General features: G+C 52.9%; 4 protein-coding genes across 4 annotated transcripts; 2 read left to right on the forward strand and 2 right to left on the reverse strand.

Moving 5' to 3' along the window:
• Nucleotides 1-2,150: 2,150 nt before the first annotated feature.
• On the reverse strand, nt 2,151-3,740 carry BBA_05538 (ubiquitin-protein ligase molybdopterin-converting factor; the record flags this gene model as incomplete). Its single annotated transcript, XM_008600635.1, has 2 exons — nt 2,151-3,491; nt 3,555-3,740. The coding sequence occupies 2 exons, from the start codon at nt 3,738-3,740 to the stop codon at nt 2,151-2,153; spliced, it is 1,527 nt and encodes a 508-aa protein (XP_008598857.1).
• Nucleotides 3,741-4,002: 262 nt separating this feature from the next.
• BBA_05539 (uncharacterized protein) lies at nt 4,003-5,700 on the forward strand (the record flags this gene model as incomplete). Its single annotated transcript, XM_008600636.1, has 1 exon — nt 4,003-5,700. One exon carries the CDS (start codon nt 4,003-4,005, stop codon nt 5,698-5,700), a length of 1,698 nt encoding a protein of 565 aa, XP_008598858.1.
• A 201-nt stretch (nt 5,701-5,901) lies between these two features.
• On the reverse strand, nt 5,902-9,089 carry BBA_05540 (mitochondrial 40S ribosomal protein MRP2; the record flags this gene model as incomplete). The annotated part of the gene is made up of 8 exons (XM_008600637.1): nt 5,902-6,360; nt 6,417-7,072; nt 7,132-7,247; nt 7,707-7,803; nt 7,856-8,772; nt 8,824-8,833; nt 8,889-8,961; nt 9,018-9,089. 8 exons carry the CDS (start codon nt 9,087-9,089, stop codon nt 5,902-5,904), a joined length of 2,400 nt encoding a protein of 799 aa, XP_008598859.1.
• Nucleotides 9,090-10,297: 1,208 nt separating this feature from the next.
• Nucleotides 10,298-12,604, forward strand: BBA_05541 (DUF255 domain protein; the record flags this gene model as incomplete). The annotated part of the gene is made up of 3 exons (XM_008600638.1): nt 10,298-10,544; nt 10,599-12,209; nt 12,267-12,604. 3 exons carry the CDS (start codon nt 10,298-10,300, stop codon nt 12,602-12,604), a joined length of 2,196 nt encoding a protein of 731 aa, XP_008598860.1.
• Between the last annotated feature and the right edge of the window lie 61 nt (nt 12,605-12,665).

The following is a 12,665-nucleotide window of genomic DNA, read 5'->3' on the forward strand; positions in this document are numbered from 1 at the left end:
TACTTCGGGCTTGCGTCTGCCTTTTTTTTTTAGCACTCGTGGCCTCATCAAGTAGTCAAAATATGACTAACGTGGCCTTGTAAACGTATTTGTATCAAAAGTTCTGTCTCCAGGCAGCTTGTTGGCGACGTGGCTTACATGGCAAGCAGTGAACCAATTACCACTTACAACCGTGAAGGCAACAAGTTTGAGTCTCCCCATTACGCCTTGTGAGGCAAGTCAACTATTTTAACTTTAAAATCACTACTATTCTACAAGACATTGCCATGCTACTAGTCGTGGTCCATTCAGAAGGCTCAGGGCCTGTGTTACCGTGACCGTACCACCCCCCGGTGTCTTCTCGAACCGCCCAAGAGCAATACATCCAATCAATTGGCTTAGCATGACATGTCGTGTGCCGTGAGAAGCACAGCCTCCAACTATTAGACATGCATGCGTAATCTATGTACAACCAAAATGTCTGGCGAGGTGGCAGACCAATAAGGATCACATGGCGTTGTTGGTACGGAAAAACAATGCCATTTCAAGGCATCAATAAGCGCCCCGCCAGCCGATTCAACGACACTGCTGCCTAAAGCAGACCATATCTTCTTGTACGAGGCTATACTATCTGCCTAATCTGCCTGCTCAGAGTCAGAAGGAGGGTGTAGTGAATATCTCCGGTCGAGAACCGACAGCCACACAATAGACATTGCAGTTGGTGTCTACAGAGTGGTATGCGAAAAAGCCCAGGCACTGAAATGACGAGTCATTTTAGGTATTGTCTTCTTTGTCCCCTGAACTGGGTAAAATTTCGTTTCCGCCTATTCCGTCTCGTTTTTGCCTGAGTCAATAAGGCCGTGATGAGCAGATGGCGGAACACTTACAGACTAGCCGCACATATCTCCAACTTTGCCACACATGCAGCAGAATTTTTATAAACGAATAAAAACGTATTCATCGATTGACTCATATTTGACGGAATCAAGTGCCCTGGTTACACCGGCACCGGCGCGGCAACCTGGGTGCCCGACCCCGATTCACGATAGGCAGGAATGCCCAAACCTTGCCATATTCTTTGACGCAACAAAGGGTCCAACTTGAACAATGCATTGCACTGAGAAGGGAAACAACAATAAATATTATGTCATTTTGAGAATGATTACATGGACCTTGCCACTTCGCCACCAATACTCGCCTCCGTTGTTACTACTAACGCAGCTGACAAGAATATGGCTTGGCATCTGCTGATGCTATATCAAAATTTAGAAATCATACGCACAATAAAATTCCTACAAAGACTAATGCGGAATTACACAAGCTACACCAAGGTCCTATTTACTCGGCCTTCAGTCTCTGGCAGCGTGACGCAGGTCACAATTAACGCCCTGTTTTTCCGCCTCTGTAACACCCTCCTATATTTGAGACTCCCACTACATCAAAGACAACGTTGATGAAAGACGGTCATGTAGTGGCCGGCGAATTATCTTGTTCTTCTTTGTGTGGCCCGGCCTTTTTTCCTTTGTCATTGGCCCGCTGAGCCGAGCCCAAGCAGGTTCAAACCCTGTGAAAAAATTTCTGTTGTCGCGCCACTTGTAAGCCAAGGCCACGGCACAGCCAGCCATTTTGCCAACTTATAGAGCTGCGACGCGCAAAACCTCGCCACCCCCTTTCTACATTGTAACCCGTGGCACAATTCTTGAGCGCAAGCAGCTTGGATCCGCGGCACGGAACGGACTCTGCAGAAAACCGATTCCAGAAGGGAAGGGGAGGAAAAAAAAAAAAGGCAAAATCCGGCAAAATAGCTGCCGGGTCGACGGGGCCGCTCGCTAACCTTGCATGTGCTTACGCTCGTCGAACAGCGGTGTAACGGATCAACGCAGATACTCACCGGTCTCCGACTGGCGAAATGGACAGCCTGTTGCCCGTGCCCATCTCGATAGAGGACTCGAGCCCGGCGATCAACCTCGTGCTCCAAGGTCATGACCAGATTGACAGATCGTTGTCTCAATTGATCGAGCACCAGCGGGATGACGCATATTGCCCATCTGCTGATAGCCTTGGTCTAATCTACTCTTGTACATGATATGCTGGCGTTGTAGAATCGTCCCACGCCTTGCAGGAGGCATGCCTTTGCTGCCATCGGCAACTGCCTTGCGGGGCTTTCCCATTCACCACCGGTACTTTTCGTACTCCGCCGCCTGAGCCATCTTTCTTTCGACCCTGTCAATCGTCTCGGCATCGTACACATCCTCCAGCGGTACCCCAGCCTTGAATATTTGCTTTTCGTGGCGGGCCGCCTCGTCCCTTGTCATGCACACAAGGTCGCGCAGTCGAATGGTCGAGCACTTTTGCTCCTCGGCGGTGCCTTGTCCGATGACGGACACGTTGATTGCCTCCGGTCGCCGCCAACGGATCAGCACGAGGCGGGTCGGGATACCGGTGATGATGCTGCGGGCGTGATACAGCTCCTCGGCCAAAAAGGCCACGTCGCCGACCGTGATGGGCGATCGCAGCCCGACGAGGTCGGGCGCGAATAGCCGCGCCAGCTTCTCTTCTGTGCTCTGGACGTAGTTGACGATGCCGTCATACATCTTGTCGCGGCCTTTGGCCGGCGCATAGTCGACCGGGTAGCCCGTGATGCTCAGGATGACGTGGTTGGCGACCGTCATGCCAAAGATGGCGGGCATGGTGCCCAACACGGGCAGGATACGCACGCGAAAGTTGGGCATCACGCCGAGATCGCCGACGGACCCCTTTTCAAATTCGGTCTGGTCGAGTGGCAACAGCTCTGCCTTGCCTTCGCCCGACTGCTCGGTAGAATACACTACCGGGATGCCCTTTGTGATGCCCAGGAGCTTGAGGCGTCTTCGCGTAGCTCGAGACAGCCCATCGTCGGTACTATTACCAATATCGCCAATGATGATCTTGGTAGGGTCGGCTTTGCAGCCGGCGCCCATGGAGCTGATGACAGGGAGCTTGTTGTCGTGGCAGTACTTGAGCAGGGCGACCTTGGTTTCGATGTTGTCAATGGCGTCGATAATGAAATCAGGTTTCTGTCCGTCTTTCCAAGGCCCCAGAAGTTCAGTCGCCACGTCGCCGTCAAACTTTTGTTGCCGCAGGTCGAACTGCACCCACGGTGTAATGGCCATCAGCCGTCTCTGCAGACAGTGGACCTTTGACGTGCCTACGTCTGCGAGCGTCGCCACGGAGTGACGATTGAGCGAGGAGAGAGTAACTTGGTCAAAATCAATGAGGCGTATCTTGGATACGCCTGATCTGGCTAATGAAGCAGTGCAGTGAGATCCCACGCCGCCACATCCGACCACCACCACAAAGGCTTTGCGTAGCTTGTCCAGTCCCTCTGGTGTGAGAAATACTTGATTGCGGGCAAGCTGTTCTAAAATAAGCTCTTCGTCAAAGTCGCCGGCCTGGGCGCGCTGCGCAAGAGCCAGATTTCGCGCATCCTCCTTATCCTCGGTGGTCTCATTTGAAGCTCCGAAGCTGTTGAGCTATGTAGTCCGTGTGAGCGATTGCCTCGATACTTTGCAACACAACTCGTGACCTTGTCTTACCTTGTTTATATGATGCTTTCCATCAGTTACTGACGGAATCGAGTTCTTTAAAGCGGAGAGACGCTCTTCCCTTTCCAGGGCTTGAAAACCAAGAATGAGTGCGGCGACAGCTGTACCAGAGACGACAGCCGTGGCGAGAAGCTGCCCCCTAGGCGTTGAAAAGAACCCCGGAATAGATACACTCATTATCGAAGCATTATCCCGCCTTCTTCAAACTTTTGATATCGTTTTTTCTTCTGCACATCAGGAATCCAAGATCCAAGATTGTAGACGTTGGCTTGTACCTTGGTAGCGAGTAGCGACGCAGAAAAAAGAGCTTAGTCATCATTTCAAGATCTCCTGCGCAAATGCATGGCGACCGATACGTGAAGACAGCAACTTGCCTAGGCGCATTTTGAATGATAACAGCACTTTTCGAACGCACATGAGGCAGTAAAAGTCTACAAATATGCTGCGGCCAGGGCTTGCAGTCCGGCAAAACGGACGTCCTGTACTGCCGACGAAAGCGACCACTTGCTTGAGGACGAGACGAGCCGTATGCGCGAGGTCCCTAACAACCCAATCACAACCATTGACGACAAAGGCACGGCCGAGCCTCCCTTTCTTAAGCCCTCCATCATCAAGTCCGATATCAGTCCGCTACTTTACTTCGACCCGCAGCAGCTGGATCAGGCATGAGGTCAAGCTGGCAGCGCGATACACAATCACCGTCTGGGGCATGCTCGCCGCCGGACTGGTGATTCTCTTCTTCGTCCAGGAGGAGATTCTCGAGCGCGATCATCCGACTCCACACGAGTGGACGTACATGACGAGGAAATTTCTCCGCGACGCGAAGGAATTGGAGGACCCCAGAGACGGCAACATCCAATGGGCCAGTGCGCTCGGGCGAGTGCGCAATGCGTTGATGCGCCTGAGCGATCCCAAGAAGGACGGCGCGGGCTTGATGGCCCTCTCCGACGTGACGGACCCCGAACTTGAGGACCCGGCTGAATTCGTTCCCTACGACATCACAGCCAAATCGGAGGAGTGGCGACGCGGCTACTTTGAGGCTATGATGACGGCGGCCAAGGCGGCGGAGCATGTGGACGGCTGGGTCCTCGACGTTACGCGCAACATGGTGTCGCCCGCCAAATTCATGATTGGGCCGTCGAATCCCAACCCGGTGCCGATCCCGCCCGGAGCGGCTCACGCACCCCTGGAAGAAAACTGCGTCAACGCGTTTCCCTCGGCCGACAGATGGTACATGAAGATTCTGGCTACACAAGGCTTCACCGAAAGACAGCGCCTCGAGGCGGCCCTGGAGTATGCGAGCTTCATGGAGTTCAAGGGCCAAGCGGAAGCAGCACGCAGCCTCCAAGAGCTGGCTCTGAGCGAAGCCACAAAGGGCATCGACGCGACCAAGCTCCCATACGACGTCAAAACGTTTGCGCTCAAGGAGACGGCCGGATCTCCGTCTCTCAATCTGCTCGATGTCTTGACTTCGATTGCCAACTCCAAGGCCCGCAGCGGCGACATTTCCGGCGCGCTGCCCGTCTACATTTCGCTGCTAAAGGCCCGCCGCAGGCTCTCCGACCAACGGCCCCGCGAGCTGCGCGGCAGCAGCCGGTCCAGCGCCGTGCCGGTCCACCAGCAGATCCTCAACATGCTCAAGCCCCCGGCCTACCCGCCGCCGCCGCCCGACGGCACGCAGCCGCCCTGGCGCAGCGCCGAGGAGCGGTGCCAAGAGGCCTCGCTGCAAATATACATTGGTGAGATACTCTACGCTACCTCGTCCCGCGACGACGGCCTCTCATGGACCCGCGATGGTGTGGATCTCGCCGAGGAGCAGCTGCGCTCGCTTGGTGTCGGAGTCGGAGTCGGCGGCGCCAAGGCCGCCAGGAAGCTTTGCCGCGAGTGCCTCGGCGCCGGCCTCGACAACTGGCATACCATGGTGTCGAGGCTAGCCAGGGCCGAGCGCGCCAAGGAGGCGAGCGGTGCCGACGCTGGCAAGTCTGGCATCTTTTCTTTTTGGGGCGGCGCAAAGGAGCCCGAGGGGAGGTGGGCGGCGGAGGAAGCGGTGGTGCTGGAGAGAGTGCGTCGCACCAAGGAGATCATGGAGGACGTGACTCCTCCGCGTACTTTCATCACCAGCTGGTTCAAGGCCTAGGTCAACGGAGAAGGGCTTCAAAAAGAACATTTTACTGTATTCACTTGGTTCTTTGATCGTTGCAAGGACAAGACTGTAATTCTACTTGATGTCTTAATACCATGACGAGGTTCTGCAACGAGGGGATAAAAATCTCTTGAGGAAATTCAAAAGCAAGATTATCAACACAATCCGCCTGAAGCATGCTGATGAAGCCACACTCTATGGGTCTTCGCCCCACGGCGGAACTGGCAGGCTACTACCGGCCTGTTCATCCTCCATGTCAGACTCCTCGTCACTGTCCGGCGCACGCCCATGCTTCTCAAAGTACCTCCAGCTGCGCAAAACCTTGAGTTCCTGCTGCAGTTTCTCCTCATCCATGGTGCTAATATTCGGCTTCTGCTCTGGCGCGAGCGCATCCCACGCACTTTCCGCCACCTCGGCCGTGGCGCGCTCGAAAATGGTAGGGGTCGGGTTCTCAAAGTCTGGAGTCCGCGCCACCTCATCAAGGTATGAGAGACCCGGCTCTAGGGCGCTGATGAAGCAAAGCTCGACAATGCTCGGCTCTCCAGAAGAATAGCAAGGAAAGCCAAGCGGGGGGGTTCCCTCTGCCGCGTTGCCATTCGGCCCGGAAAGGGGCGTGTCCTGGGGCTGGTCAGACACCATGTAGCCTCTTGATTTCTACCCAGGACCAACGTCAGCGTATTGCTTATTGCATCCTATCTGCGTCATCTTACCTTTGCAAGGAAATTTCTCAAGCCTGCCTGCTTTGGCTCGTTGTAGAATGCAGGGCTGTAGAATACGGCGCTTTGAAGTGATGGACCCCATTTGGTCCAGGTCTTCTCATCGTCCAGGAGGGTAGTTATGACTTCGCAACTGTCTCCGATAGCAACAATGTTGATTTTCGCGTTCTTTTTTGCGTTTTTAGTAATAACGGTGTTTAAAACAGTCTGCACATGACATGCTGGGCTTTCGGAGCCTGGGATGTCGTTGACTTCCGCATGATATTTGATGCCCATGTGCACCAGACTGGGCATTGTGAGAGCCGCACTATGCCCTACAGTGATGGCCCGTCTGTGTTCCTGGGACCAGTATGACTCACCCATATTGGCGAGGATGATGCCTGCAGAACCGTGGCGCTGCATAGCCTTGACCGCGCCAATCATGCTTCCCTTCTCAACGCCCCCTGGACCGCCGACGACTCTGTTAGCAACGCTGCCGAGCTCCTTGGCACATTCACCAAATACTATGGTGATGCGCTCGGCATCTGCGAGGTTCTTCGAAACAAAGATGTTGACATATTTTGATTCTGATCCAGGCTCGACAGGAGGAAGCGGGGTTTTGACAAGGCCGAGAGATTCGAGTCGTTCGTGAATGACACCTTGAACGGCAGCTGGTATTCATCAGTCAAAATCGGTTCACTAGATTTCAATCTCTGAATGTCCTGCGTACCGTCGAATTGGAAACGTTGACGAAGGTTCACTCGGGGGTTTCTGCTCAAGAAATAATTAAAGTAGTAGTCTGGGTCAGCGATGGAGCGAATTTCGTCCTCGTCGTTGACAAAATAGCTGTTTAGAGGGTTAGCACAGACTATAGAAGTCTGAAAATCGCATGTAGTCAGGCAATCCTACCCAAGCTCCTTCAGTCCAGATGGAAAGTATGCCTCGCGAGGAAGGCCGCACCATTTACGACAAAACATTTCAGCCGCGATGTTTCGCAATGAGGAAAAATGATTTTGGACAAGCACACCCGAGTGCGAGAGAAATTATCTGTTTATCTGTGGTTGTACAGTGCGCAACGCGCGTTTGATGCGCGGCGTTTGCCTGTGCAGCTACCCGACGGCTGGCAGGTGCAACAAATCAGCCTGTCCTCGAATATGGCAATGGCATGCAGCGTACATCTGTTGGTATACGCATGAAACAATAACAATAATGAAATTATGGCCATCCCTTGATCCCGAAACTCCAGGCTGAAATTATAGAGTCACTGGCTCAAAGCATCATTTGTTGGAGCCTCCGGTGTAGTACCGGCTACGGAAAGCCTGACTTATACTGAAGCGACTGCCGGCACCATGCATATGTGAGGCCAGGGCTTCTTCCAAGGCAGATTGTGTGACAGAAGCATCTATGCATTATTGTTAGAGTCGCGTCAAGTCAACACGAGCAAAAGGGCTTACCGTCAAGATCACTAAAACTACTGCCCATGCTTGGCGTCCCGTCACTGCCATCTTGAGAGGAGAGTTTACCCTTTCCGGAGGGACTCAGCGCTGACTGCGCAGGCTTCTGATTCGAATTGTGAGATTTCGGCCGACGCAGCTTACTCGACTCAGCGCCGGGAGCACCGGATCCTGCAGAGGAATCAGATGTTTGGGACTGGTGGATACGCTCCCGAGCGAGATGCTTATTGCCACGCTTGGTTGATGTACGACTGTCTCCACGCAAAGTGGAAGCAAGATCCGAAGCTGAATTTTGGTCCGCAGAAGACTTGTACGGCTGAAATGCCGGTTCAGATTCATCGTCTCCGTCATCGTCAACCTGATAGGAAGCATCGTTTTCTTGGTATCGCGGCGGCCGTCGAATGATTCGTGACTGTGCAGGACTAGACTCATCTTCAGATGACTCTCCTGAAGAGGACTCCGCAGGTCCCGGGGAGACGGCTTCTTCTCGGCTGGGTTCCTGCACTGCAGCTGGTCTCGATCCCGATGCTGAGGTAGGTAGAGATGACAGGCGACGACGACCAGCAGTTTCCTCTGTGGTGCGTGATGGTAACTGTTTGCTCTCCGGGCGCGAAGAGGAATTACCAATATCGCGGGAGACTGTGTTACCCGATCCTCCACGAGATATGGCAGGGCGAATTGTGCCGGTAGGTTCGTTGCGTGGTATCAAGGGATCGCGGCCGATGGGCTGTCCGAGCTGGGATCGTCGATCGGCGGTCGTGGAAGACTCAGCGGCAGGAATTGGCGACGGTGCGGCCGAGCCCTTGGCCGCGGCAGCCGCTTTCCGTACCTGAGCCCTTACTTGCGAGGCGTGTTTTTCCGTGAGGTATGCCACCTGTTTGAGGAGCCAGTCGACCGTGACATCGAATTTAGCTGCACTAAGTTGGGTCAGCTTAGCCGTGAACTGGCGGGCAGGCTGAATGACCTACATGTCATTCCCTGATGGCAAGTCAGCATATCCAGTCCAAATAGAACAAAGTAAGCATATACTGACAATCTATCTCTTTTTGCGCAGCGCTAGACAGGATACGCCACAATGCTTCATCCTTCTCAGCGTCCCAATCTACCTGGCAGACTAGTTAGGACGCATGCAACAAGTATAGCCATCGAGCAAGCGACTTACCTGCGGAGGGTCGACAAAGTCTCCGCGCGGTATAGGAACCCGTACGTAGATTGTGTACTTGGGCTCATCCATGATGGACAAAGGGTTGTAGAGATGAAGAATGTTAGAAGCGGGCGCAGCTGCGGCTACGTAGGAAGAAGCTGAGTATCGATAGCGGGATGTCACTGTCAGGCCCACAGCCCATAAGGTTCTGGTGGTGGGGGCAGTGATGATATACCAAGTACACGACCATAACCATGACAACCCATTGCACCGTCGAAATAGCGTGAAACCTTAAAATTTATATTATTTCGATTGTTTATTTTTGTTGATCTCTTAGGATTTATTTACAAGAATTTCGTCTGTGGCTGACTCGAAACTTTGAGCGAGTATAGCGGGCATACTCGTAGTGTGTCTGCCGGTGGGCTTGTACTGGCTATAATAATGCGAGTGAGATCCGTGAAAAGAAATCAACAAAGCCAAGACGTAATAAAGAATGGGCTGTTTGCCTGTGCTGATCGTGGCTTTTGTTGAATATTTTATAAGTCTCCGTTGACGGTCAGCTGCGTAGAATAGCTACCGCGTCTCGTTGATCGATGAGAAGTCTCGAGGATAAGCCCGACCTCTGTATTGACTGACTGATACTGTAACTCTGATGTAAATTGAGAATTGAAACGTTTTTACTATATCAGCTCTAGAGTTCGAAAAAACGAGTTAGCAGTGCTTCATTCCAGCACAGCATTTGGTCCTGGCAGGCTTGCTGTGTAAGCCAGGTGAATCCTGGTTCAGCGATCGGATACAAAGGGCGCCTATGGCGACAAAATCTGTACAATAAGTTAGTTATCACTCTAGCCACTCGATTAAACATGCCAGCGTTCCCAAAACAAAATATTTATAGCGTGCGCATGTAGTTATGAAACTTTAATGTATCTGCAGGGTACAGCCGCAAGAGCCGGAAGCGGCAGGTAGTACCTATGTACACGTGGTGGCGGGCATTGCTTACCTAACCAAGTCAGTAATACCGACAGACTGCCCCGCGATGGCGCCCGCAACTGAAAGCGGCGGCGGGGAAGCTCCAATTATTCCGCGACTTCCCAACTCTTTTGTCGTCGTCTTTGCGCCGACAGATTTCCCGTGTCAAAATTCGCCGTAACTGCGGGCTGAAATCGGACGATATAAGCGCATCGCCTTGTAATAACATTTACACCTGCGATTTGCATCAAGAGCCTCGGTACCCAAGACCGGGACGCCATACTCTGACACCTGCCCTTCTATATCGAGGACCAAGTCCACCTGGCAGCATGGTTATCTCAGAGCTGACAGCATCTGCTGCAGCTATGAAATCCATGCGCATATCGGAGAGCCTTACGTCTAAAGAAACTGGCTCCGCTCCTTTGAAGAATCGTGCGGGCGAAAGTACAAATCCTTTCGTCCGTAGCTTTGCGGCCAGCCCTGTCGCGTGGCAGCCTTTGGCCGACGAGACCGTGGAACGTGCAAAAAGTGAAGGCAAGCTATTGTTCCTGCATATCGGATACAAAGCCTGCCACTGTAAGTATACCAAATCAACATCTATCTCTCCTAGGTATTAATGATTGGCTCTAGACTGCCGCCTCATGTCCACCGAGTCCTTCGCAAATACGGAATGCGCCGCCGTACTCAACGATGCTTTCATTCCAGTCCTCATTGACAGAGAGTCTCGTCCCGATTTAGATACAATCTACATGAATTATGTTCAGGCGGTTAGCAGCGTCGGAGGTTGGCCACTTAACCTTTTCGTCACTCCAGAGCTCGAACCGATTTTTGGTGGCACATATTGGCCAGGGCCCAATGCCGCACCTCGCGCTCACGATGAAAATGCTGAGGATGCTCTGGACTTTCTGACCATTGTCAAAAAGGTTCGCGATATTTGGAAGGAGCAAGAAGCAAGATGTCGCAAGGAAGCGACCGAAGTTTTGGCTCAATTGAGAGAGTTTGCGGCTGAAGGTACTCTAGGAACGAGAGCGATTGCGCAAGCACAAACAATTGCGCCATCAGGTTGGGCTGCGCCCGCGCACAGTGAGCAGACACAAGAAGCTGTCAAGAATGTTTCCGTATCGAGCGAACTTGATTTGGATCAAGTAGAGGAGGCCTACACACACATTGCGGGCACCTTTGACCCCGTATATGGCGGCTTCGGCCTGGCTCCCAAATTTCTTACTCCGCCAAAGTTGCAATTTCTCATTGGTCTTCGTGATTCACCGAGCGCTGTTCAGGATATTGTGGGAGAGGCAGAATGTACTCATGCTTTAGACATGGCAGTTGATACCCTACGAAAGATTCGAGATGGAGCGCTGCACGATCATGTCGGAAATACTGGATTCGCTCGCTGCTCTGTTACCCCAGACTGGACGATACCAAACTTCGAGAAGCTTGTTGTCGACAATGCCCAGCTTCTTTCCCTTTACCTTACAGCCTGGCGTCGCGCCGGCGGACAAGCGACGAGCGAGTTCTACAACATCGTATTGGAACTTGCGACTTACTTGACATCAACTCCGATTCTGCGATCAGATGGGCTGCTCGCATCTAGCGAAGCCGCCGACTCCTACGCGCGCAAAGGTGACGGAGAGATGAAAGAGGGCGCTTTCTATCTCTGGACCAAGAGAGAATTCGACAGCGTCATTGAAGCCGCTGAGAAGGGCGCCAGTCCAGTAGTTGCTGCACACTGGGGCATTCTAGAGGACGGTAATATCGATGAGCAGCACGATCCTAATGAAGACTTCATGAACCAGAACATTTTGCGCGTTGTCAAGACATCCGAAGAGCTCAGCAAACAGCTGAACATTCCCGTCGAAAAGGTTGAACAGACCATTCGCACATCCCAGAAGGAACTAAAGGCAAGACGAGAGAGCGAGCGGGTGCGGCCCGAGGTCGATGATAAGGCTGTCACCGGATGGAACGGCTTGGCCTTGTCTGCTCTTGCCAAGACGTCACGGGCAGTGAAGACAACAAGTCCCGAACTCAGCGCCAAATGCGCTACTGTGGCTAGCGGTATTGCCTCCTTCATTCAAAAGCAACTCTGGGATGCTCAGGCAAAGATTCTATACCGAGTCTGGACGGGAGAGCGGGACACGGAAGGATTTGCCGATGATTACGCATATGTCATTCAAGGCTTGTTGGATCTTTTCGACACGAATGGCGACGAATCATTGATTGAATTCGCTGATGCTCTACAAAGTTAGTTTGTATAGACCTGACTCCTTTTTCCGGAACCCGCGCTAACACAAAAGACAGAGGCTCAATCTTCGTACTTTTACGACCCTGCAGGCGGTTTCTTCACCACCAAAGCCGGCTCGAGCTCTGCCATCCTGCGACTCAAAGACGGCATGGATACGTCCCTGCCCTCCACAAACGCCGTTTCTGTTGCCAATCTGTACAGACTCGGCCATCTCCTCGACGACGAGACGCTCACCGGCATGGCGCGCAGCAGCATTAACGCCTTTGAGGCTGAGATGCTTCAGCACCCGTGGCTCTTTCCTGGGCTGCTCGGCGGCGTCGTAACGGCCCGTCTTGGCGTGTCGACGGTGCGCAACCAGGAGATCAAGTACAAGGCGACGAGAGAGAAGGCGTAGGGAGCGTCTTATTCGATGAAACTACAAAGGAACAGGCAAATGCTAGCCTGGATGGGTTCAA

The sequence above is a fragment of the Beauveria bassiana genome (genome assembly GCF_000280675.1).
Source record: "Beauveria bassiana ARSEF 2860 unplaced genomic scaffold BBA_S00014, whole genome shotgun sequence".
In the NCBI taxonomy this organism is placed as follows: Eukaryota; Fungi; Ascomycota; class Sordariomycetes; order Hypocreales; family Cordycipitaceae; genus Beauveria; species Beauveria bassiana.